Below are 24,194 nucleotides of genomic sequence, written 5' to 3' on the forward strand. Positions count from 1 at the left end.
TTTCCCGCATTCACGCGATGTGGAATTCTTCAGAATATAAGTCAGCGGGGTCATGACTCCACATTTCTAGTTAATTTACTTTAAAAGGTGCAGGAATAAACAAAAATAAATTAAATAGAAACGAGAGTTAAAGACTCTCAGATACCTTATAAAAATAAAATATACTGAAGTTTAAGGACGGAATCTTCTTCGTTAATCCTTTCACGCCTGAGTGCCAAAGTCATAAAAGAACTGACTGAACTCATCTTCTAAAACGAAATTTTATGCTGAGCAAATTCGAGGACTATGGCTTTAATGATTTCCTCAGCTGACAAATAGCCCCTGAGTGCCGGCATGCCCCACTTTAAGCCAGGCCAAGAGCTGGGGAAGGTGGCTATGGCATACCGGAAACGCTTCAAGTTTGCCAAGCTCATTCGTCTCTGCGATTTGTTGGCATTTCAACGGTCTGACGTGATGGCTGCCAAGTGGGTGGTGGATGATGGGCGTTTTGTGGATGGACGTGGGGCGTGGCTGGGTGGGTAGGTTACTGGGTGGCTGGGCGTGGTGCAGTGCCTGCTCATGCAATGATAAATGAAGTTTTAGTGGCTTTTGACCCATTTAATAAATTGTTAAAGTTGAAAAAAGCACAAGAATATTGTAAACTTGTTGGAAGGCAAAAGGCTTGCCATTTCCTTCCTACGCTTCCATTTTATTCTCTCTGTATTTAATTTTATTTATATGTTGTTGTTGCTGGTAGCTGTTAGCCCACTGGCAGTTGGTAGTTGGTGTAGCCTGAATTAGGGTTAATTTAAAAGTTGCCATTGCAACACTGACCCATGGTGAGGCGAAGTTGTTGCCATGTTGCAAACTTTGCCGCTCACTTTTCATGCCCCACTTCAGAGGCACAGAAGTTTTGTTGAATTTTAAATAATTCTGTTAAATTGCATAACGTGCCCAGCTGTCCGGCTATAGCTTTGACCCCTCACGTCTAACCCGGACTCTCTCCCAGCCAGAAAACTTTGGACTTTCTGCTTATTAAGTTAGCGGCGACGACAGTTTTCAGTTAACGTGATTATGTGCCATTAAAAAAACTGTGCAAAAAATTGTATATTACCCACCAACAACGAGAACTCCTAAAAAAGGACCCGATCCAAACATCCAGGACAATAAATAAAGGAAAACTCTGCTGAATCCTCTCCAGCCATAATAAGCAGCATAAAAAGCCTTGGCAAGAGTCTATTAGAGCCAGGGCTAAGCAGCTTGGCGGACGAAAAAATGCGAAAAATATCGTAGTCATCCTCGTAAAATCCTTTGCCCGCCCTTGTCAAATGTACGAACGAACGTAGTATATATCCCAAGCTATATAAACAATTTTCTTTTATGCAAAAATAACAAGCAACAAGAATGCATTTTTGCATAAGAAAGCCCCCGTCCTGAAGTTGAAGTATGGCTAACAAAATCTTCTACTAGCCAAAGGAAGCTTCTTCTGCATAAAAGTCGGAGCCGAATGCAATCCTGGGCTTTGTGCTGCAAGGAACAATTGGAGTGCCAGGCTGGCTTTTCTGATTGCAGGATTAGTGCGAGGGTGCATCGGATTCCTTATGATTATTAAAAGTGAACATAAAGGACGAAGCTGGATATTAAGAATTCGAAGGATGTTATTTGACCTATTTTGTGCTCTACTAATGGAAAAGGATTTTTAATTTTCTCTTGCCTTCTCTTACGGAATATTAAGAAACTCAAGTCCTTAATCTTATATCTAGTATTTCAAAAGTATAAGTATTTTAAATACCAAACACTCAAAACTTAGTTTCCTTAGCAATTCCATTTTACCGTTGGCTTATGTTTAGGGCAACATTAGCCAAAGAACCACAAAAGAGGATGCAGCAGAAATAAGTGTAAGTGCATAGCCAGGGAATTATGCAAAGGAGAGTCAGAGTCTCAGGGAGAAAGGATGAAGAAAGCAGAAAGCAAAGTCGAAGACATTCGGCCGCAAAAAGTTGTTGCTGGCAGGGATTGGAAAAGGGGTGGTGGCTTGTGGGTGGTTTGGAACAAAAAGTGCTGAGCATAAATAAGACATTTGCGTGTGTAAGCACCAAACAGTAACAATAACAGCAACAACAAAGCCTTAAAATAACTCCAACACGCAACATTGAAATGTGGCTGAAGAAGCACCAGGAGCAGAAGAAAAGCAAGAAGAAGCAGAGCCAAGATGGCGAAACGAAGAAGAAGAAGAAGCTGCTGACTTCAGTTGGGGGCGGGGGGATCTGCAATAATTTTCAAACTCCTTTTCCTTTTGCGGGGAAAATCTCGAAAGTTGCAAAAAGTAAAATGTAATGCAAAATGCAAAGTCATCGCTCGCCGTTGTCCTCGAGTGGCTGTAACCTCATCCCTATTTACGAACCCACATCATCAACCCCCCCTTAAACCTCCCAATCAGAAGTTACCTCGCACTCTTCTTATAATCTTACACAGAGAAAAAAGGCCAATATTATCTCTCATTATCAGGAGAAGGGCTCTATAAAAGGGACAAAAGGACAAATAACTAACTAAATAAATTATTTTCAAATATTATTGGAAACTTTTCTTTATAATATGTCCTTTATCTTCAGTGTATGACCAATTGTTGTGATTTTTTTCTCTTCTGCGACTTCGTGCACATGCATTTATTTAAATTTCTTTGTCCTCGTGTCTAGGAGGTCCTTTCCCCTTCCCGCCCCCTCCCCCTTCACCCATTCCACCCGCTCATTTTGCCAATGTATTCATTGTCTGTGAAATTGTTGTGTGTTTCCATGCCGTCGCATAATGTCTCTCTTTGCTCCCTACGTGCTCCTCATTCTACGGGTTTTCCACTCGTTTTCCCCTTTACAGCCCCCGTGCCCCACAGCCAGGTTATCCGCCGCCGCCTCCTTTGGGGCTGCAATCCTTGTAGCGACTGCAGTTTGCGGTTTTTAACTTGTGACAGTTTTAAGTGGCTGCCGTTTGTCTCTCCGGCTAGATTCATTCACATAAGTACCCCACCTATTCGTGTATACTATACATTTAAATACGTGTCCTCCGTCTGTGCGGGTGCTCCAAGGATTTGGCCAAATGTAATGCCTCTTATTTGGTGCTTATGCATAAATCGTTGGCCATAATGATGCTAAGTAAGCAGCTACGTTTCCCTGGCAAGCCAGCTAGTATAAGCTCTACGTATTTTGGCGCGATTAAATAAATCTTTATTCATGGAACGATTTATGAAATTAATTTTGTGGCTTCGTGGTGGAAAACTACAGATTTGGGTTGCTGGGAAATGCAAGGATTCGCTAGGTTCCTGGATACCTTTCATATTTATTTAAGGACTTAAAGCTATTCCCTTTTACTGGCCAGAAACTGGCACAGTTTCTGCTCTCCTGAATTTATCTCCCCAGTGTTTCATCACACCTCTTCATAACACCCCTGGCATCAGGAAAAATGTAAACTCTTAATAGCCTGAGAAGCACCTATTCCTCTGGTCAATGTATGTCCTTTTTGCAGCCACTACACCTAGGCCATACAGCACCACCTGACCCCACCCTTATCCTTCTCCGCTCATATCCTGCCGAACGCACTTAACTCTTGACAGCATCATAATCCATAGCACAGTTTCCTGTCGCTGCCAACAACCTTTCGCTTTTGTTGTTGCTCGTCCTGGGCGCAGAAATGGAGAACAAAAGGAAAACAATTTTCATGCGTGCATGGGAAAAATCAAAAGAAAAGGGGCAGGCCAGACAAACACACACACACACATCCAGAGCCGTCCAGAGCCCAAACAATGCCTATTTTGGTGAGATAAGAACGGAGAGACGTTGCGGCAACATCAGGAGCAGGCTGTTCTGCTTCAAAGCAATTTCCAAGTGGCCCCGTACACTCGGGTTCAGGTACCATATACCATATAGGCATAGGCTCCGAGTACCTGAAAAAAGGCACCGGCACAGCCGAGGTCGCTGCCTCGGATCAGGACCCAAAAACCAGCGACTCACTTCACTCATCGCTTAAGTGGCTGTTGTGAGACTTTTCCTCCAGTCAGTGTTTTTCCTTGTTTGTCGATACCCTTTCAGTTTAGAAAGGCTATTTTAGTTTGGGGGTTTGGTAGAGATATGATGCAGTAGAACAGAACAATTTCTATATGTACTTTTCTTTCCAATTTAAAGGTAATGGTAGTATTTCAGATGTGTGATCATATTTTTTTGGAAAACCTTTGTAGATACCTGTAACATTATATCATTATAGTTAAACTGTATTAAATATTCGACTTTAAACCCACACAAACATCATCAAGCCCCGTTTGTTGTTTGCTTGTTGTCAGGAGCAGATAGCATCACGGACTTAGTGGTGGGTTGGGCCAGGAAAACGGGTTTTTGATGGCCACGGCGGGGACATGGCATCAACAGAAATTACGTATACGCAACGTAAGACATATTAGCCATCATATTTGCGGGTCTATACAGTTGAGTAGCGTTTCGGCCCAAAATGGAGTGGCTCTTCCGGGGGGTTCGGGTAAAATAGGGCGGGCAAACAAGGAGGTCAGGCGGTCAGGATACAGGGCGGCGTGGCAAAGCAATTAACGCATGCAAAAGGCAACTGGCAATTTCTAGGAGCTCGTTAAGCGTTTAAGCAAAAATGCCAATAGCACGCTAATTAGTAAGGAAGGACCCTCAAGGAGACTCGAGACGGGAGACCGGAGACTGGAGAGAAGTGGAAATAAAGTTGCTGCCGCTCTTGGCACTTGGCATTTGCCACTTGGCAAGGCAAACCTTGGTCCAGTTTTGTTTCTCCTTACTGCCCCCCCCACAGTTGGTTTTTTGTTTTATTTCTGTTTCTATTTGTGGGTGGTTTTTTTTTGTGTTTTTTGTTTTTTGCAAGAGCTAGCCCACCTGGGCAAATACTTGTCGAAACTTTTATAATTATGTTCGAGCTATGGCAAAAGTTTCGACGATGTCTCGGACTCTCTGACTCTCCGGCTTCCGACTTCCGGCAGGCAAGATGTCTGCTCATTTCTGGCCAAGTTTAGCCGCAGTGAAAGTTGAGTTTCCTCTTTCAACTGCTATTTTGCTCTTCTCTTTCTCCCCCTCTTCTCTGTCTGTTTTATTTTCATTTCAAGTACTGCAAGTGGGCGGGGCAACAAGTTAATTATGCGCCTCTTTGACACTGTTCGACTTTTGAGTGTGGCCGTGTCTGTGTGTGCGGCGCACTTCCGGTTGCTGTGGCGGCATTTCCGTTGCGCTGTCGTCGCTGCAGCAGCAACCAGAAAAATAAGGAAATTAAAAATGTCGGCCCGCAAAAATGTCGCCCAGGCCTTGTTAATTAAACGCCAGCGCACAGCAACAACAATAATAATAATAATAACCAGCACCGCAGGGCAAAAGGAAGAAAAAAGGCAATCGAAGATGGCAGTGCAGCTCCGCCAATTTTTAATCAATTTAAAAACGCCACTTGAAAGCATCGGGCGCCGGCGAAAAGGCTCTCATTATCCTTTTCCCAGGGCTGCAGAAAATTGTAAATAGTTTTCAGAGACTCTAGCTTTATTTAATTTAAACCTGAATGATTAATGGGAATTTAATTATGCTTTCTTTTCCAGTTTATATAGCATTTATAGGTCTGCAGCTCCTGTAGTCCTGAATTGTACTGATCCTGCCCTGTGCCAGAAACTGCCGTCGCCACGTTGTCCTTTGGCGCCTCCTCGGTGCATGCAATTATCGAAAATTTAATTAAAGCACCAAGTGTCACAATGTCGATGGCTTAACAGCAGCAGAGATGTCGAAGTATTATACCTGCATATACTTACCATATATACAATCATACATCCTTGTGTGTGCCGCAGTCTATATTAATGTTAACGCTTTAATGCATAATTAAGTGGCAACATTGGCTTGTTTGGGCCTTTAATGAGTTTCCACAAACTATTTGAGATTAATCAGCAGCCTATACAATAAGGTTTCACGGGTATAATGAGATAACAAATCATTTAAAAGTAGCTACTTCTATATATTTTCTTCCTTTGAATAGTCCTTTGAATCTCTCCCATTTCATCGTAAATTACACTTCTTTGTGTTAGTTAAACGAGCTGTTAAATAACCCCAAAAATAAACAATACCCCCATCGCTAGAACAGAGTAGCTCTCTAATGCAAACACATAGATATAGACTTCAAAGCTCAACCCCTTTGCTTTCGTTCGGAATGGACGATTGGGGACTGTGGTCCCCAAATTGAAATGCAAGTTGTCGCCGCTGCTGCTGTGGCAGGAACCACCTATTTGAGCCCCTTCTCCGGCTGCTGCTGTTGTTGACAAATGCAAAACCATTTGCCAAATAAATAAGCAGCTCAACGTAAATAAATATGCTTTCGCCACGCGCATTTACACTCAATAAAGATGCTTCAGAAGAGCTGGCCCCCAAAAGATGGGGATGCCGAAGCTGCTAGCGTTGGAGGTGGAAGTGCACAGGGAGAAACAAAATTGGTACAATATAGTAGACATTTTATATAACATTTAGAGCTGTGAGGTCCTGTTAAAGTTCCTTGATTATGACCAGACTTATCCTTTTGTTAAAACCCATAGTTTTATAAATTTTTTTCTCTCTCTGAAAATCTCTAAATGGAATGAACAAGGCATTGGGAATAGCAAAAGGCGTCAGCGGGAGTCAAAGGATAAGTCTGGCAATGCTGAGCATAAAAATTGTATTTTAATGCTCGCGCATAAATAACGCAAACAGGACACTCACAGACACAAGCACACCCGCACACTACCACATAGTTGGAGCAGCGGAGACAGGACGTGGCTGACAGCGATGGTATTTTATCAAAAGGAAAAATCCCAGCAGTTTCCCTTCCAGTGACTCACTGGCACTAATTTAGGTGCCGAAAAATCAACAGGAAACAAACATACCAAAAGATGAAGGACCTCCCAGTAGCGAAGGACGCGTAGCACGCTCCACTGCACAGGCGGCGTTGACAACTTAGGAGGTGGGTGAAAGAGGGGGCCGGGCAGGATTCGCAGGAAATCCAATCCGGGTGAGGGGAGTGGGAATGAAGCATCTTCATCATCAAGGACGATGGTGGCGGCATATGTTGGCGTTAGGCGCTGGCCCTGGCGCTCATCAATAAAATCATCGGGGTCATTAAGTGGATTAACTGCAGCCATCAGGAGCATGTGGTGCCAGTGTCGAGAACGCAAAATGCCAAATACGCACACTTACACACACACTCTAAGGGACTAAAGATGGCCGTCATCTTTGGGTTTTGTTTTTTGCTTTACACTTCATAACAGAGCGGAAAGATCAGGCGGGTGAAGTGGTAATTGGCATTAGATAACAGTGGGTGAAATAAGCAGATTTGAAAATATTAAATAATAACATTTTTAAAACCATTTTTAAAACATATTAAACTGAACCGATATTTAATCATTTATTTTTTAAAGTTAAACCACTTTTGAGAGATCCTTTTCCATGGTGCCCCGCCATCACGTCTGGGAAATGGCAAACTGTTTGCTTTCCCCTCTCATGACCATGTCCTTTTTGCCATTTCCACTAATCTTTCTTGCTTTTCTCTTACTTCCTCCCGCATTCTTTGAAGCAAAAGCAAAGCAAAAGCAAAAGCCGGCAAGGATGTCTTGTCTTGGTGGCCGTTGTTATTGACATGTACGAATTAGGTTAAATTTATTTACTGTCAGTTCAGTGAACTGCAAATGGTTTTAGTTTATTAAATTTACCCACACATGCACCCTCGCACGACCACACACACACACACACAATCTGTTTTAAGTTTGTTAAAATGTTTGATGGCAGAAATCAAGATTGAGGTATCCTGAGCCTCGGCAGCTCTCAACTTTTAATTTCCAAGGCTGTAAATTAATTTCAGAAGTGTCTCGAACCCATCCAGTGGCACGATTGCGGTTTGATTAATCGTTTCTGCATGGCAAAGGGAATAGAGCAGTAAAACAGCAAGGACTATGAAGGACTTTGAGAAGTGTGAGTGCAGTAAGAAAAAATTAGCGTTTTAAAATAAAAGATTGAAGTTTATAAGCCTTAACTAACCTTACTATTCTAATCTTTTATTATTTATATATTTTTTTTCAATCTCCTATTAATTAATTTATTTCTACCCATATTTTTCGTTCAGTGTATGCCACTAGAACTGCATTAATCAGCTCACGTTGAACGCTGCTCATTTATTTGCAAATGCGCAAAAAACGAAAACCAAAGCCAAAGTATGGTTCAGTTCAGTTCAGTTTGTTTGAGTTTGCTTCAGATCGGTTTGGCGGGATTTGGTTCAAAAAAAAAAAAATAAAGTGAAAAATGAAAAAAAAAAACAAGAAATACGAAATCCACTTCAACAAATGGCTGTGGCAGTCAAAGTTAAGCTGCCAAAGCGGCAAAATAAAAAATGACTGAGCGCGTCCTGGCTAAAAGCATTTCGCAAAAGTTGGTTAAACAGGGCGAAAGCGGTTATTGGAAGGCGAGGAGGGCCTCGTATCAGGATGTCAGGGCCCATCAAGGGGCTGCGCTAGAAATCAATTAAACCGAAATTACGCATACGACATGTGTGCCAATGGCAAACAGCTTTCACTTCTGCGCAGCAAGGGAGACTTTTCTGTGGAATTAGCTTCGGCAAATTGAATTTCAAACTGCTTTTCGATTTTTGGCAGACGTGATGTTGGAAAGTGGAACAACGTTGTAGCTCAGATCCTGGTATCGATAAATGAAAGTGCATTTTCAATATTTAATAGTGCCTGAGAAAGTTTGAATACAACTTAATTAATTATTTGTTTGCTCAAGACTTTAAATTTTCTCTACTGTGAAATATTGATCCTTGCAACATCTGCTTGACCAGGCAACTTTTGCTCAAACTGCGCTTGAATTAAGGATATAGTTAAGCAATTAATTTAGCTTCCACAGCACTGACTGCTCTACCTGGCCAAATTGGTAGCGTATTTTGCTTAGCTCGACACTTTAAAATATTTATATTTGCGGCCACATGGCGTATACGTTATATGTATCCTGGGCGTCGCATACGGTGTGTGCATGATAAACAATAACCAGGAAGGCAGAAGCCCAGGATTTATGTTGTCGTTTGAGCGGGCCACCAGCCACGCCCCCTGGATCCTAGCAGCCGCCCCTTCGGAGCCACCCTGTGTCACTGCCATATGCCATGTATATGCAATTATGCGCCAGCTGCTTGGAATTCTGTGGTTGTCTGACTCGCGGTGCCCGCCTGACCGCAAAAAATACACAAGGAAAGCAGATGAAAGCGGTGGGTGCACTAAGAATTCAAAAAAAATATAGAGTGCGGGCTAAAAAGGGAGAAAAAACAGGGGGCATAACTTGCATATGCAACAAAAATGAAGTATACTTCACAGCGCTCTTACTTTATGGGCGGAAACACCTTGCCAACTTTGACTTTGCTTCAAGCCGTAATTAAGCCAGCAAAAGGGTAAATAAGTTTGTGGCCAAGACAATGTTTAAAATGGTAAGAGTATACTAAATGTAAACTATGCCTCTGGAAAAATAACGTTTTTTTTCGTGGGGAAACGTTTGATTACAAACTCGAACTTTTATTTTAGGAATTCCATATAGTATCCTTAAATGTTCTTGTTCGCAAATGTTTCCTCTTCTTGTAATGGAATGTACGAATTTTTATAATAACTTTAATTACAAGTCTTGGAAGTTGTCATTTCCCCACACCCCCCGCAAGGATATTTTCACTCTTTCTAAGCCGGAAACTAGAGGGAAAACCATTTTCAGGGAAGCCACAATAACAAAAGCACCAACGACAATGACATCTTAACCAAGAATCATAATTGCTTTTAATGTTTATTAACTTGGCCGTCAAAGGATATGGTGCTTGGTGAGTGGGGGTTAGGGGCTGGGAGGGGAGTGTTGAAAAGGAGCGGCGTGCCATGTTCCGCATGCTAAAATAAAATCCAATTAGCGTTTTCTTACCACTTGCGGTGAGGTCCTTTTGTTGTTGTTCCTTCATCTTCTTCTTGGTCCTTCTCCTCTCCGCTGTTGTCCTTGCTGGTTGGATTGTTGTTGTTTTTGTTATTACTTTGCTGTTTGCTTTGCTCCATTTCTCAGTTTTAATTTTGTTTGATAAACACGCTCGCATTTCAAATTAAATTACACGCAACTAATTTGTTTTTGTGATTTTCGCACACACACTCCGGCTTTGAGAGTCCTTTCCAGTGTGAGAGTGTATGCATGTGTGAGTGTTTGTGTGTGTGTTTATTTGCTAAAGCCCCGGAAGGCAAATGATTTTAAATGGTTGGCGAAAAAAGCGTTTAAGTCTGGCAACTGGTGCTTGAATAATTATTTAAATGACCCGAAATGTGGAATCTCAGAAATCAACTAGTTGCTTTAAAAACTTGTGGTCTTTTTTGGCAAAGTTTATAAAAATGTTTAATGGCATTTGATCATCAATCTTGACACTCTGAACCAAAGACCCCTAACTATTGTTGGCGTTGGGAAAAATAGGAATAAAAACGAGAGAACCCTTTGGAAACCATTAATCACAGTTGCCACTCGACCGGAGAGCCAGCTCTCACCTGGCAAGGACCCTCACCTTATTATTGGCCAAGAGTGTGCTGCGGGGAGGGAGGGGGGAGGTAGCGGAAGAGACCAGTTAATTAATAGGATTAACTACCAAAAAAGCAAACACAATCACTGCTGGCTGCTGGGCTCCAAAAAACAAACAATAACACAAAGCACGTTGGTGAGTAGGTTGGGGTGGAAAATTGAGAGGCTTTGACTCTGCGGGCGGCTAAAATCATTATACAGTGGGGGAAATTAATAAAAATTTAATAAATGAATTTAAAAATATATGTAACAGTTTGCTTAGAACATTGGGGACTTACAACATTGTTTTTTAACTATAATTAGCCTTTGTTGGTCACAGAATACGTGATTTTCTATTTCTTATAATTAATTTTGGATACATCCCTGAATTAAAACATATTTCTCTCAGTGCCCATATACACTTTTAAAGCGCTTTAATGCAGGTGATTAATTGCTTTTGAGGTTCCTTCGGCTGCGTGTTGGAAAATTTTGAAAATTTCATTAACTCTTGTGTAGAAGTTTTCCCAAAGCTTAGAGCCACTGAGTTTTCCTAAAGGATGTGATGTGAGGGAGTGGAAAGTAAGGATGGAATTTCTGCTGTTGAGTGACTTTTGTAGGCAAGCATTTCTATTTGGCTTAGACGGGGCTAATTAAGTTAAAGTCTCCTGGCTGACAGCTGCCCCGCCCATTGTCCTGGTTAGAGCAGTTAGCAGTCAGAGCTCCTGCTAATGATGCCGGCAGACGACGGGCTTTAAATTGTTTTTGATTTACTTATTTCCGCTCTGATAAATTACATTTGCCGACGACAAAGTTCACTCGACAGTTTGGCTAATGCGCCAAACTTTTCGCGGCAACTGTGCCTCCTCCTGTGGGTGTCTATGCGAGTGGCTGTGTTTGTGTGGCAAAAAGCTTGTCAAGAATTTGAATAATTTATTCATATGTTACGTGGTTGTCGCTCCTTGTCGTACATAGTCCTTCGACGGATTCGCGCCCAAAACGCGCATCTCTAATGCAAATTTAATTAGCCTTCGAGTCTATCAAATTGTCATCTGTCTGCAGCTCAACTTTCTTAATGCCAAATGTGTGTCCTTTTCCGACAGTTTCTACGATACTCTTGGTGTGTACATATTTTTTTTTGCTTTTTGCGAAGAAAAACAGCAAACAAATCTAAGCACAAATTTATTTGCCCGAGCTAGAGGAGCAGCTGCAAAAAGGCAAACAATTTTTATAATTTATTTGCTTCTCCTGCAACTCTTGCAGAAAATGTCATAAACGTTGGCGGGTCAGAGATAATATTTCCCAGTGGGGGGTTTATTTTGAGAGTTATTTTAAGAGGATAGAGAGAAGATTTCAAGAGAAAGCTTCCAATAAAATGTTTTATTAAAGTGCGTAGCCCCCTTTTTCCCAAGCCCCCCCTGCTTGGTTAAAAAACCACTTTGAAAAAGCAAACTATTCAACTAGTAATAGAATTTTCTCAAGAAGTACACTATCGAATTTATTTGAAAAAGGAAACGAGGCAACACTCTGAACGATTTAAGTGGAAATCAAAAATCAAAGCCTACAATAAATGTATTAAGGCGATTATATGGTACAATAAATAAAATATGTTTTGGCAATTGTACAAATCATCAAAAAGTTTGCAAATGGCCTCCATCAAAGGTTACCACCCATGTTGATATTATTCGCAGCATTAATAAAAAGTCCTTTTCGCATACATACGAGCTCCTTTCTCGAGGAAATTCAAAGCTTTGGCAGGCAAAGCGCACTTTGAGTTCCTGCCGGGGTCCCCAGCTCAATTGGCAAAGATTAGGGCATAAGTCCTTGGCAACCAGGAGGCCTCTAAGGATTTTCGGTCGAGAGTGTGTTGGCAATCTGCCTGACACACACACGCTGACACACACGCCTCTCCTCCATTGAGATGGAAAACTTGAGGCTGTCAGGACATAATTGGCGTAATTCAAGAGGCCGGCAAATGAAAAATGAGTCAAGGTTTTTTTCTTTCTTTCTCTCTCTTTTTTTTTTTTCGGGGCCTAAATGTGCAAATAAATAAATAAATAACTTAGTGGGAGGTGTCAAGGCTCACGTTGGCCATAAATAACAAATTTGATTTTGATGGGCCATTTGTTTCGTTAGCCAAAAATCCCAGCCAATTAAAAAGGCGGTAAGATGTGGAAATTATGGCAGCGCCACAGATGCATTTGCCAAATGTTAGTTTTTGGCTTAATTAGCTGGCCAAGGGCACAGAGTCGAGAACGGAGAACTGGAAACCGCCAACGCTTTTGCAATTTAAAACTGTCAACGGCAGGACCTTCCAGCCAGACCAGACCTCGGATTCCTGATCCTTTTTCCCCACTCTGGCGGCACATGTCCACAGCATGCCATAATTTATTAGCAACAGTCAACCGCATTGGAGGGGGCGTCCGTTTCCACTTGCCAGGCCACACTGTACCTTGCCCCTGACCGCCCTTTACCCACCCCGCCTCTCCCTCTCCCTCTTTCCTTTCCAAACACACGCACCATGATAAATGGCATTTATATTGGGTTACACTCCTGGCTAAGACTGGAGAACCGCTTTTGCATGCCATAATTATCAAGGAAACAGGACGAGAACGAGGACGACACTGTCCTGCCTGTCGGTTTGTCCTTTTTGCGAGCCTGGCTAAAAGGGGGTATCCTGGACACAAAGCCGACAACTGTAATTATTCACTGTAATATGACATTATTTATGCTCTTTTAATGGCAAATATCTTTGTCGTTTCTAAAAGTGATTAAGTCTTGAGTTTGTTTTGAGGGTTTAAAAATTAATTAATTTTTTTTTTCAAAATAAAGGAATTGAAACCGTATTGACAGCTTTAAAGATATTTCCACCCCTTGGTGGCTGAAATTTGAAACTTTTTTTGGCCAGTTGTCACATACATTGGGTCAAGTTGTCAACGCCACTGTTGCCACGTTTTCTGTTTCTTCCCTGATTTCCTTTTTTTTTTGGCTTAAACCTCTCCGAAAAGCAGTCAGGAAGAAGGAGGCACCCAGGCGGTAACTTGTCTTTACTTTATTAACTGTCAATCTGGGTCCCTTTTTTGGCTTAAAGAATTTTTATTTATAAATAAATGCAATACACTACCATGAATATTTTAATAAAGAGTTCATGATATTATTATGGCTCTTACTACAAACTATGACTAAGTATTTTATGGAGTAAAGAATTAACTAACCATACACCACTTTCAATATTTATTTAAAAAGGTAATGATATATTAGAAATGTCCACATCTTCCAAGTGTGTTTATGTTTCGGCTTCTTTTTGCCAATAAATTGAAAAAATTGGTGTCATAAACTCTACAACTTCCTCGTTCGCCTCTGGAACTCCTGCTGAGGTGAGGAATCTTTTTCTCTATCTCGGACTTACTCTGTCACTTTCTCCGTTGCGCCTGACAAAACATGAAATTTAATATTTGTTGTCATGTTTAAGAGAGGAGCAACACGACATGGAAAATTTGAACATGATAAATGTTTTTTTTGGAGGGGACCTGGGCAACGCACATGCCGGGGCAACTTCCTGAGCTCCCCCTAGCCCTGCCACTGCCACGTGGGTGTCGTTTTGCCTGCTGAGACATGGCACGGGGATTTGTCGAACAAAAATAAAAAATACATATATACAACATACATACATATATATATTGTGTATAAAAAATATAACAATAAAAAATAAAGAAGATGAACAGAATGTTTGTGCCATTAACCCAGTTGTTGAGTTTTGTTATACTTGCAACATCAAAGCCACGCACCGCCACTGCTTGCCCCACACTCGGAAAAAATGAAGAAAAGACACTCGACATTGGCGACAAAGAATTGAAGTGCATCATGACACTATGGCGGGGGCAGAGTGAAAGAAATAAAATACAAATAAAATCCCGAGTGCTGCAAAAAGTGGCATACAAAATAAATTGTAAATATATCTGTGGAAAGGGTGGTGCTGTGGAGGATGGTGGCAACATAAGAACCTTGACATGCAATGCACCAAGCCGAGATCAGTTTTTTTTGTTGGTGGTGCTGCTGCTGCCACAAAATGAAGACAGTGAGGTTGCCAATGTTGTCAGCGAAAAATGAAAACAATTTATTGTTTGTCTGGCATTTCGATGGCTTTGATTTATTAGGCGGGAAATATTCATGTCATACTAGGAGAGAATTGATTAAGCTGTTTCAGCCAGGACTAAGGATAACAGAATTTTAGGATTGTAGTTGTAGTTTTCTAGGGTTTGTGCTGTCGCTTAACCTGTCATCCTGGGATTCATTAAAATTTATGCCTCAGACAGACACACCTTTGTTAACAAAATTAGGAAAAAATCTGCCAGTTTTCTGAGAGTGTTTGCTTTCCCCTCCCCCTAAAGGAAAATAAAAAGAAAACTAGCGTGTCTAATGAGCAATTCAGAAAGTTTTCATTTTCATTTTCCGTGCTCTTTGCTTTTTCCGCGCATTTTGCCTTTGGCTTTGCCATCTTCACCACACAGAACCGCACTTAGACCTTCTTAAGTGACAACTTGAGAGTCAGCAGCAGCAGCAGCCCCACCCGATCCCCACCACCCACCATTCACAGCCACTATGTAGCTCCCCTCTTGGTGGGTCAGAGCTAATAGGCCTTGGTCTTGGTGGTGCAAAAATAGTTTTTCCCGCTTTTCCTCGCCGCCGTTGTTGTCTCGAGTGGCTGAGTGAGTGATTCACGTCAACTGAGGCATGATTCTATAGAACTAAATGAGTTGTCGCTCTTATTTTGTTTATTTTCAGTTTTTTTTTTTTCTTTTTTTTATATGGTTTTTGTATTTCTTGAAAGGGTGAATGGGGTTAGAAGGCGTTCTTGTGAATAAGAAATAGTTTTTTGTAGTTTTTCAAAAGAATGAAACATTTAGAACCTCTATTATGTTATGAAATATGTGTTAACAGTTCTTGTATCTTATAAACCAAGCATCACTGTTTTAACAAAGACTATACCCCATTATCAATCTCAAGTCAAAAATTTAATAATATTCTTTCCATCTTGTTGAAGCAAATATTTGCGCTTAATTTGTAGCTGCAAAGCTTTATTAAATATTTGCAATATTTTCCATTTGGCTAAACACTCAGGATTCCCCATAACCTCCCAACAAGCACAAGAACATCCGCTTGAATTACAAACAACGACAACTGCAGCGAAAAAGCATCTTGAAATATGCATTGCGAAAATCACGGCAATCGCGTAATTAGCAATTTTCCAAGCACTTTTCGCAGATATTTTCGGTGTGTATGCAGTTTATATTTAGTTCGTTGGCAGCCAGCTGTGGATTTTGTACGAAAATTTCTTGGAATTATGTGGGGCGACAAGTAAATTGAGCGCAGAGACTGCTTTTCCCCTTTTTGTTTCGTTTCCTGCAGCACTGGCTTCCTTTTACCTGGCACATGTTGGTGGAGGACAGTGGTATGGGGCTTAGTTTTTATTCAGAAAATATAAATCTTTAAGATTGAACATTTTAAAGAGCAATTATAAAGTGGGAAAAGTAAGTACGGCGTATTATATAGCCCAGATATGATATCTTAGATTTTATTGACTCTGCAACCAATGTTCCTTTGAATCCACCTTATTTCCCGTTGCTAGGCTCAATGCCTCTTGAATACCTCCCCAAATCTCCACTCCTCGAAATCCTGCTTGACTTCCTTGGCTTTTCCTCCGGTTTCTTCCTCCTTTGGCCTGTGTCAACGGCAATTTTGCATTTTAATTGCCTGACAGGCTAATTGCTGCCAAAGTTGTGGTAGTTGCTGTTGTTTTTTCTTCCTTTGGCCTTCTTGATTGTTTGTTTCAGCACTTTCAGGCCAAGGCGCCCAAGGATAAGACCATTCCTTTGGCCAGAGACTGTACATATGTGCGTTTTGGCGAAGGAGCGAACAAAAAATCGTAGCTCTAATAATAAATGTTGTTTTGGCATCCAATCGGCTCCCCCTGTCAGTGACAAGTGCCATTAAAGGTGGAGGGAGTCCCACCGAAGGAACTGCAAAATGCTGGAATATCCTTTTTATTGTCGTTGACTTTTGTCGGAAGTCACGTGCGAGGCATCAGTGGCAGGCGGTGCCCCAGAAAGCTGATTTTCCGAAACTAGCGCCGCGAAATGATTTGGAACTATTTATTGAAAATTATCGTGCAACCGTGTGTGTGCGGGCTTGGGTGTGGCATGATGTGTGTGCCACCAAATCGAATGACTTGCGTGCAAAGTCTGAGGTGGCAGTCTGTGTGGCGGGAAATTGCTTGCGAAAATGTCACACGAATATAATAACTGCAAAAAAATTGTTTTTCTCCATTTGCTTTTTATATATTTTTCTGCTCCTTTGAAAACTATTTCAGAGCAATTTATCAACTGCAAAAAATTGGAGAAAAAATCAACAAAAAGTATTTGATTTTTGTGTTTTCTATTAGATTTTGAAAAATGAAAAATCCTAACTTAAAATCCATTATTACAATCCAATTAATGAGCGAAATAAAAGAAAAATATGGCGTGTTTTTTAGCCTCTCTGAAGGACCTAAAAAACGTTTTAATAACGGTAAATTTAATACCCCACACTGTCAAAAAAACAAGTTTATTTTTTGTATAAATGTGCTGAAATCCCAGCAGGGCGCTGTTGCTCCTTTGGAATGCGAATTTTAATGAAATGACGACTGATTTAAAGCGAGGCTGTGTGTTATATTTTTTTATTAAAAAAAAAAGGAAGAAGAGGATGAGAGGCGGTGGGCGGGGCAACAGGTTTTGAGTTACATTTTCATAGCATACTTTTTAGCTGCGCAAAAATGCGTTATGCATGAGCACTTGCCGAGTGCAGGAAGGCAGAAAGAAAAGCCAGAAGCTGACACAGTTAGGCATAAAATTATGGCCAAGAGACAGACAGACTGAAAGACAGACAGAGAGACAGTTAAAGAGGCCCAGACTTTACCGACACGGGGAAAAGGGAAAGGAAAAGCGCGTTGGGGAAAACCGACAAGGGAAAATGAGGCGAAATTCGAGAGCGAGCAGTCAAGGGTGCGTGGCTGTGACTACATTTTAATGACTTTTCCTTCGCTCTTTAAATTTGCCAACCCCTCACCCCCCACCACTCCATCAGTCCATCCCGGCGCTGCTTCAAAATTTATGCAATTAATGTTGCGCAAATGTTTGGAAATGCAATTCTCCATTTGGCATGCACTTTGACACAGTCCAAGGCAAAAACGCCAACGACTGGAACCGAATGACAGGACGAAAAAAACGTAACGAAAAACCCAAATTAGCTTTTAGGTTTTTTCATTTTTTTCTGTTGCTACGTAGGAGGACGACTCTTGCTCACACAAAGTACTCAAATGCCCAAGAATTGCCAAAGTGACAGAAGACTGTGGCAGTTACAACTGGCCAGGATTGGATTAGACGGCCGCTACGTGACCCTGCGTTTTAATTAAGCTCAGTCAAGGATACCCCACAAGTGAAAAGCAGGACTTTTTGGTTTAAAATCTTGAAGCTTGAAATTGTAAAGGCGGTAAGGCCTATACTGGCTTTGTTTTAGGCTTATTAGACTTTTTATTCATCATTGATATATCGATAGTAAAGATGACGGATCTAGGTTTATTACTGAAAAAGCTATATCAGAATAACAAGAGAATAATTATTGAATTAATTGTATTTGTAGCAATTTTTAGACATGTCCAAAAATAAAATGAAGGTAATCCGATTTATAGCCCCCTGAACCAATTGAGGGATTAGCATTTAAACACAAACCAATTTCCACTTCATTTAAACTCGAGTATAGGAAGGACCCCTAATACTGTGCTGGCTCATTATTTCCACAATGCAACATTAATTGAATCAAAGCGAGGACAAAAGCCAACTGGTCATTTAAATGGTTCTAAATGCAATCGCCACATAATTACCGCCAAAGTGCATAGAATGTTATAGTCGCTTTCGGACCTCAAAACCCTAATTGAAATTATATAATTCGCGGTCAGACTGCAGAAACAGACGTAAAAATAAGCCCCCGCCGAATATAACACTGCCATTGTTCTTTTACAAAAATATGTATTTTTAATTGATTTTCAATGGATTTGTGCATTGGCAGCTAATGAAATCTAGCCACAGACAGACTGACCAAAAATAAATATTATTTCATTTAATTTGCATTTAAATAGATCAATGGGTCTCGCTTCCCAGCAACTAAGTGTTGCATCATCAGAATACATAAATCAAATTACAGATTCTATAGTTAGTAGGGAAGGCAAACAAATGAATTTTTATTTATATATCATAGATCTGTATTTTTTTTTCCAAGAACATACATAAATAATGTGTTAAGCCTCTCGAAACTGACAAATTTTTGGCGTTGCACTGGATTATACGGACTTTGGGCAGAATGATTTGTGGAATTAGATGGGGTGCCAAAGAATTTTTAATGAACTCTATAATTTCCCGTCCTTAGTGGCTGACCACATAGTTGATAAATTATCTAGAAAGTGTTTTATTTCCCAAAAAGAATTACAATTTAAAGCTAGGCTAGTATTTCAATAAAACAAACCGATTTCAAACTGAAATTGTTAAAGTCTCTACCTTTACAGATATTTGCAATTAGACAACCTGATTCCAAATATCTATCCAAATACCATTCCAAATTCTCAGACAAAAGTAGAGCTGCGGATTCAAAATGCAACATGCATATGTGTTGCTCATTGTGATTTGAGTGACAGTCAGATATTTCGAGTATTTTGACGTTTTGATGACAATCTAGGGGAAGAGGAGTCTTTCATGTAACACAAATACACACAAAGCTTTGTTGTTTGTTTTCAGTGGATTTGTTGATTCCCTTAGTCCTCCGTGCAAAATGCAAAAAGCAATAGCTTAAAAATAAGAATACAAATACAAATGCTGTCTGGGTGGCAACTGGCAAGCACATGCATAGTTTTTATGCAAATAACCCGAACGCTTTTCCAGGAGGACGTATCCACGAGGAAATGCATCCGACGTATGGCAGGAGCAGCATCAGGAGCATCAACATTCGCTGGGTGGTCGCATTTTGGTTGCTTTGTGTTCAGTTTTCAATAAAAGCAACAACGAACACCCAAAAGGTGGCTGAATATTAGATGAAAGAGGGAGGATGTGGCAGGTGGGAGGACTACCTGGCTCAGGTATCCTGTCCTGTTTGTCTGCACGTCTGCGTGTCTGTTTGGCAAATGCCAACTTTATTAGGAATTTTTGCCGTTCGCTGCCGTTCGTGTGAGGCCCCAAGTCCATCGAAATGTTTGGTGCCACAGATCTAGCATATAGTACCACCCCCACCAGGAGGTATTTCCCCGCTACTGTTTTCCCAGTGTCTCTTCTGGTTCATGTATTTGAGATTTTACTTTTGTTGAATGGATTATATCCGTATTTTGCCGACAGTCCAAGCCACAAATGTCTTGGCTGTTCAGGTGGCAAGAAATGAGAGCTCTACAGGAGAAAGAGAGAAAGTGGCACGAGAGAGTGTCGGCGAAAGAGATTCAAACCATGCGCTGTGCAGAGAAAGTAGGGAGAAAATTTCCCTTTATTTCCCAATGTCCGGTCATTATTGAAAAATATACTTTTTGAAAGGTTTGTTTAAGTTTAAATTTGTATAATATTTAATTATAAGTACTCATTATTTAGTTTGTGCCTATCAAGTCATGATAACTCTATTAAACTCACAAGCATAGTTAATAAAAATAAATAACCAGCTCTGCGCAAGTAATAAACATTACACAAAATGAACATTATCACCTCATTTGAATAAATTTAGTCAGGGGTTGTACGAGTATACGTTTATTTGGCTAATGGTCGCACATTTAAAGCCCCATAAAAAGCCCCAGAGGGCAGATAGAAAAGCCTGGCATTGACCATGTCTAAGACAAATGGCAAACTGTCCGCTTATAATTGACCACAAGCGGTTTGAGACACGGCAGAATGGCTGGGGAGGCACATTATCGTTGTGGTCGTCGTTCAAGTAGAATGGACAATTATTATTAACTGCAATAAATTTCACGCACGCACAATTTACATGCACTAAAAAAAATGGGAATTTTTTAAACGACATATTACCAAAAAATGTTCAATAAATTCATTTCAGAAGTATATACATGTACCTAGCTGAGAAAACATAAATAATACAAGTTTATTTAGGAAGATATCACTTTCATAATCCTTACTTCAAGTGTATGGTATGAAAACACTCGAGCGTATCGCAGGAAACGATCTATAGGGGACAAAGGACACATGGTCGGGATGGTCAGAACACGTACAACTCATTTAAGTGCAACATAATTGTCTGTGTCCAGGTTTTGGGCCAGCTCCCACCTGAAGACTTCGGGTTCTTGGTGGTAATTGCCACCACAGGGACCGGGTGGCACTTGTCAATGGCAATTATCAAGAGTGGGTTAAACCGAAGTTCTATAAGAATGACAGAATGACGGGCGGACTGACCCATCAGTACCTCCAACGCCCACTCAATAAATCGATCGCTGTTGTTGTATTTTGTTGCCATTAGCGTGTTGTTTAATTGAATTGTAGCAATTAAAGTGCTTCAATTGGTTTTAATCGGAAATTGTTCTCATTGTTCTGAGTACAATAGTAATGGCCTGACACACACCAGCTCGGTTGTGGACTAAGATATACATATATGTACACATGTAGTACACATTTGGGTTTAGTAAACTCCATGGCAGACTCATACATGAGCCCGGCTCATTAACGCTGACATTCACAAACGGCAGAAAGGAAATGTGCAATAAATGGAACTAAGCCTCCAGCAATCAGTGAGAACAACTCGGTAGTGGAACAAAAGTTGTCGCAGCGGGTTAATCGCACCAGCCACAGTTGGGGGTTAAGCCAGGAATGAGTTTTCCGCGGCCAATCCGCCTTTGGGGAAAGGTTAGGTGCTTAGAGACCTTTTAGATTGTGTTAGATATTCCAAAATCAGCCAATGTTAATTAAGTTGTTTAGGAAAGTAATTTTAGGGTTATACATTTTTAAGCCTTGTAATTAGTTTAATTTCATAAACTACTTTGAATTTATTTTATTTTTGTAGTTTCCACTGTTTATATATGTATATGTAAATTATCCATAAAAAGTAAATAGACTATAACGTAAGCCATTCACGTTTCCAAAACTTCTAGCAAAGATTAGAAAATACTTTACTTTATAAAGTACTTTATAACCTTGGCTTCTAGTGTTGCATAGTAAGCTTTTGTTTATAAATCGATTTGAAGGCACGTCAGAGTCTTTTCATCCTTCGCACTCTGAACACATAAGGAAACACTTTCAGCGGGATGGCGTCTTCTAGAGGAGAGGAAATGGCTTCGTTCAAGTGTGCGTGCTAGTCCGAGATGGTGGTACTTGGTGGACCAAGTCGAAGTCATCGGTCCAGATCGGTCCAGAAGTCCAGAATTTTGGACTTCGACATGGCTACTGTCTCCAGAGCCAGGTTGCCTTCATTCTGTTTGAAGTGACCTCGCACGTCACCTCCAAGAATGTGGCCACCTGGTACCGTGAACTGACCCGGCTTGTCGACCATACGCCCATCGTCCTGTGCGGAAACATCGTCGATATTAAGGACCACATGGTGAAAGGCAAAAATGTGGTATCCTATTGTAAGATGAACAAGAAGCCATTCCTTTGTTATTGGTGTTGGAGTTGGTCAAATAGTTGGTAGTCCCAAGTTGGAACTAGTCGGCAAAACTTGTTGGGACTGGCCAATTCAAATGGAGAAGGATCTGGTTGAAGACCAAACTATCGCTATGCCTGATGATGACGAAATTCTTTGAAGGTATTTATACAGAATTATTTGAGGTTATTGCATACTTACATTAATTTTTTTATTTCTGAAATCCTCGACAGAAAGCTGTTTCGCTTCTAAATTCCTTAAAATTTATAGTCATTTTTGGAAAGCTCAGACTTCATCAAATTTGTACTGATTTGGATTTAATAAAAATATGCAAACAAAATAGGAAATTCGAAATTGATTTAAGTTTCTTGGAAGCCAAATACAAAATAAACCGGGCATATGGGAATAAAGTAAAAACAAGGGAAGTAAGCCTACTTTTATATTTTTTCAATTGTTTTTGAACAGATTTAAGATATTCTTAGTTTTAAACATATAACAAGTTAATTTTAGTTGTACTTACTATATAGTAAAATATATCATTGCTTAAAAAAACGCAAACTATATAGGAACGATAAACAAAAAAAACAAATCAAAGTAGAATCAAGCTCAACAGGCTGTTTCTTTATTTTTGTCCAACCCTCATAGTCTGTGGATGGGGGATGACAGTATCTCATGGAGAATTTCCCCAGCAACCTCATAGTGCATTACGCTCTCTGTGTCTGCAATGCTCCCCCTAATATTGGGGCGCTTTGCAGGGAGAGCTGATGTTTTCATTGCCTGACACAACATTATTATTGGCTCAGTCCGCGACGAACTCTCAACGCGGGCGGTTGTATCGCACAGATAGAATATCCCCCAGATATATCCGCCGCTCTAGCACACACATCGCAGTTGTTGAGCTTGTGCTGCTACCACGCGCGCCAAAAGTCCAAAAAGTGAAGAAACCAAAAATAAATATGTGAGTGGAAAAGGCAAGACGTGTGTGTTGAATGTGCATTTATTTTAGGCATCGGCCCGAAGGCAAATGTGAAGTGTAAGCGACAAAAAGAATACAAAGTTAAATAAATTATATCAAAACAGAAATAGCCCAACGCCGGCGTTGGATAGAGCGAGATAGGGCCTGAATTAGCACGCAACATTTAACGAAATGAGAGCGACACCGAAAACCGAGTTTCTGGCCCACTGGCCGTCGCTGCCGTGGATGCTTCTTTTCTTCTGTTTGGGATTGACTCTGGGATACGTCCCCTCGGAGGCGGATGCCGCCGTCAGTGCATATGGGGCCTCCTTCATCTCGAATCCAGCCATCTATGCCTACAGTGTGGAGGCCAATGAGCAGCAACAGCAGCAGCAGCAGCCTGAGCAGCAACCGGAACAGACTTTGCAACAACAGGACCGGGACAACGACATCAAGTTTGCCACATCAAACGGCAATCTGAATTCCAATTCGAATCTGAATCGTAATTACTACTTCACCGATGCCAATAGCATCGACGAGCCCAATCAAGGTCTGGATGCCAATTCGAATCCCGATCCGACACCCTCGCTGGCCACGCCTCCCGCCACTCAGCCTGCCCCCCAGACAGGCTGCACCCTGGACCGGTTGGCCGTCTACAAGGTGGTGCTCCATACCTACTGGACCCGCGAACTGTTTCCCAAACACTACCCGGACTGGCGACCCACAGCTCAATGGACCAAGACATTAGGTAATTAATTCTATAAAACAAATACTGAAGAGATTAAAAAAATAATGGAAGCATAGAAGCAACCATTTTCTCTCTATAAATATTTGCTTTCCATTTCAATATTGTTTTCATATTTTTTTTAAAAATAGTCCATCGTTTTTGGCCTAGTTTTCTGGCCAAAAACAATGTTTCTTTGCCTCTGTTTATTACTCAATCATGACCAGGACGATAAGGATCTCATAATTTGTGCCAACACAGCAAACAACAACAAAGGCCAGAGACTAATTTGTCACAATTCCTTTCTCCTACTCCTTTTCCA

At 40.9% G+C, this 24,194-nt stretch overlaps 1 protein-coding gene and 1 long non-coding RNA gene across 2 annotated transcripts in view; one reads left to right on the forward strand and one right to left on the reverse strand.

Moving 5' to 3' along the window:
- Nucleotides 1-21,638: 21,638 nt before the first annotated feature.
- LOC138926068 (uncharacterized) lies at nucleotides 21,639-22,534 on the reverse strand. The gene is made up of 2 exons (XR_011442401.1): nucleotides 22,395-22,534; nucleotides 21,639-22,330 (listed from the first exon to the last, which is right to left on the reverse strand). It is a non-coding gene; the product is annotated as an uncharacterized lncRNA (long non-coding RNA).
- Nucleotides 22,535-22,982: 448 nt separating this feature from the next.
- The window catches only part of mspo (M-spondin), a 39,235-nt gene continuing 38,023 nt past the window's right edge, over nucleotides 22,983-24,194 (forward strand). The window contains exon 1 of the mRNA XM_043210279.2: nucleotides 22,983-23,896. Within this exon, the coding sequence (XP_043066214.1) occupies nucleotides 23,341-23,896 (556 nt within the window). The 5' untranslated portion in view covers nucleotides 22,983-23,340. The remainder of the gene's footprint in view (nucleotides 23,897-24,194) is intronic.

Source organism: Drosophila bipectinata, chromosome 2R (genome assembly GCF_030179905.1).
Source record: "Drosophila bipectinata strain 14024-0381.07 chromosome 2R, DbipHiC1v2, whole genome shotgun sequence".
Lineage (NCBI taxonomy): Eukaryota > Metazoa > Arthropoda > Insecta > Diptera > Drosophilidae > Drosophila > Drosophila bipectinata.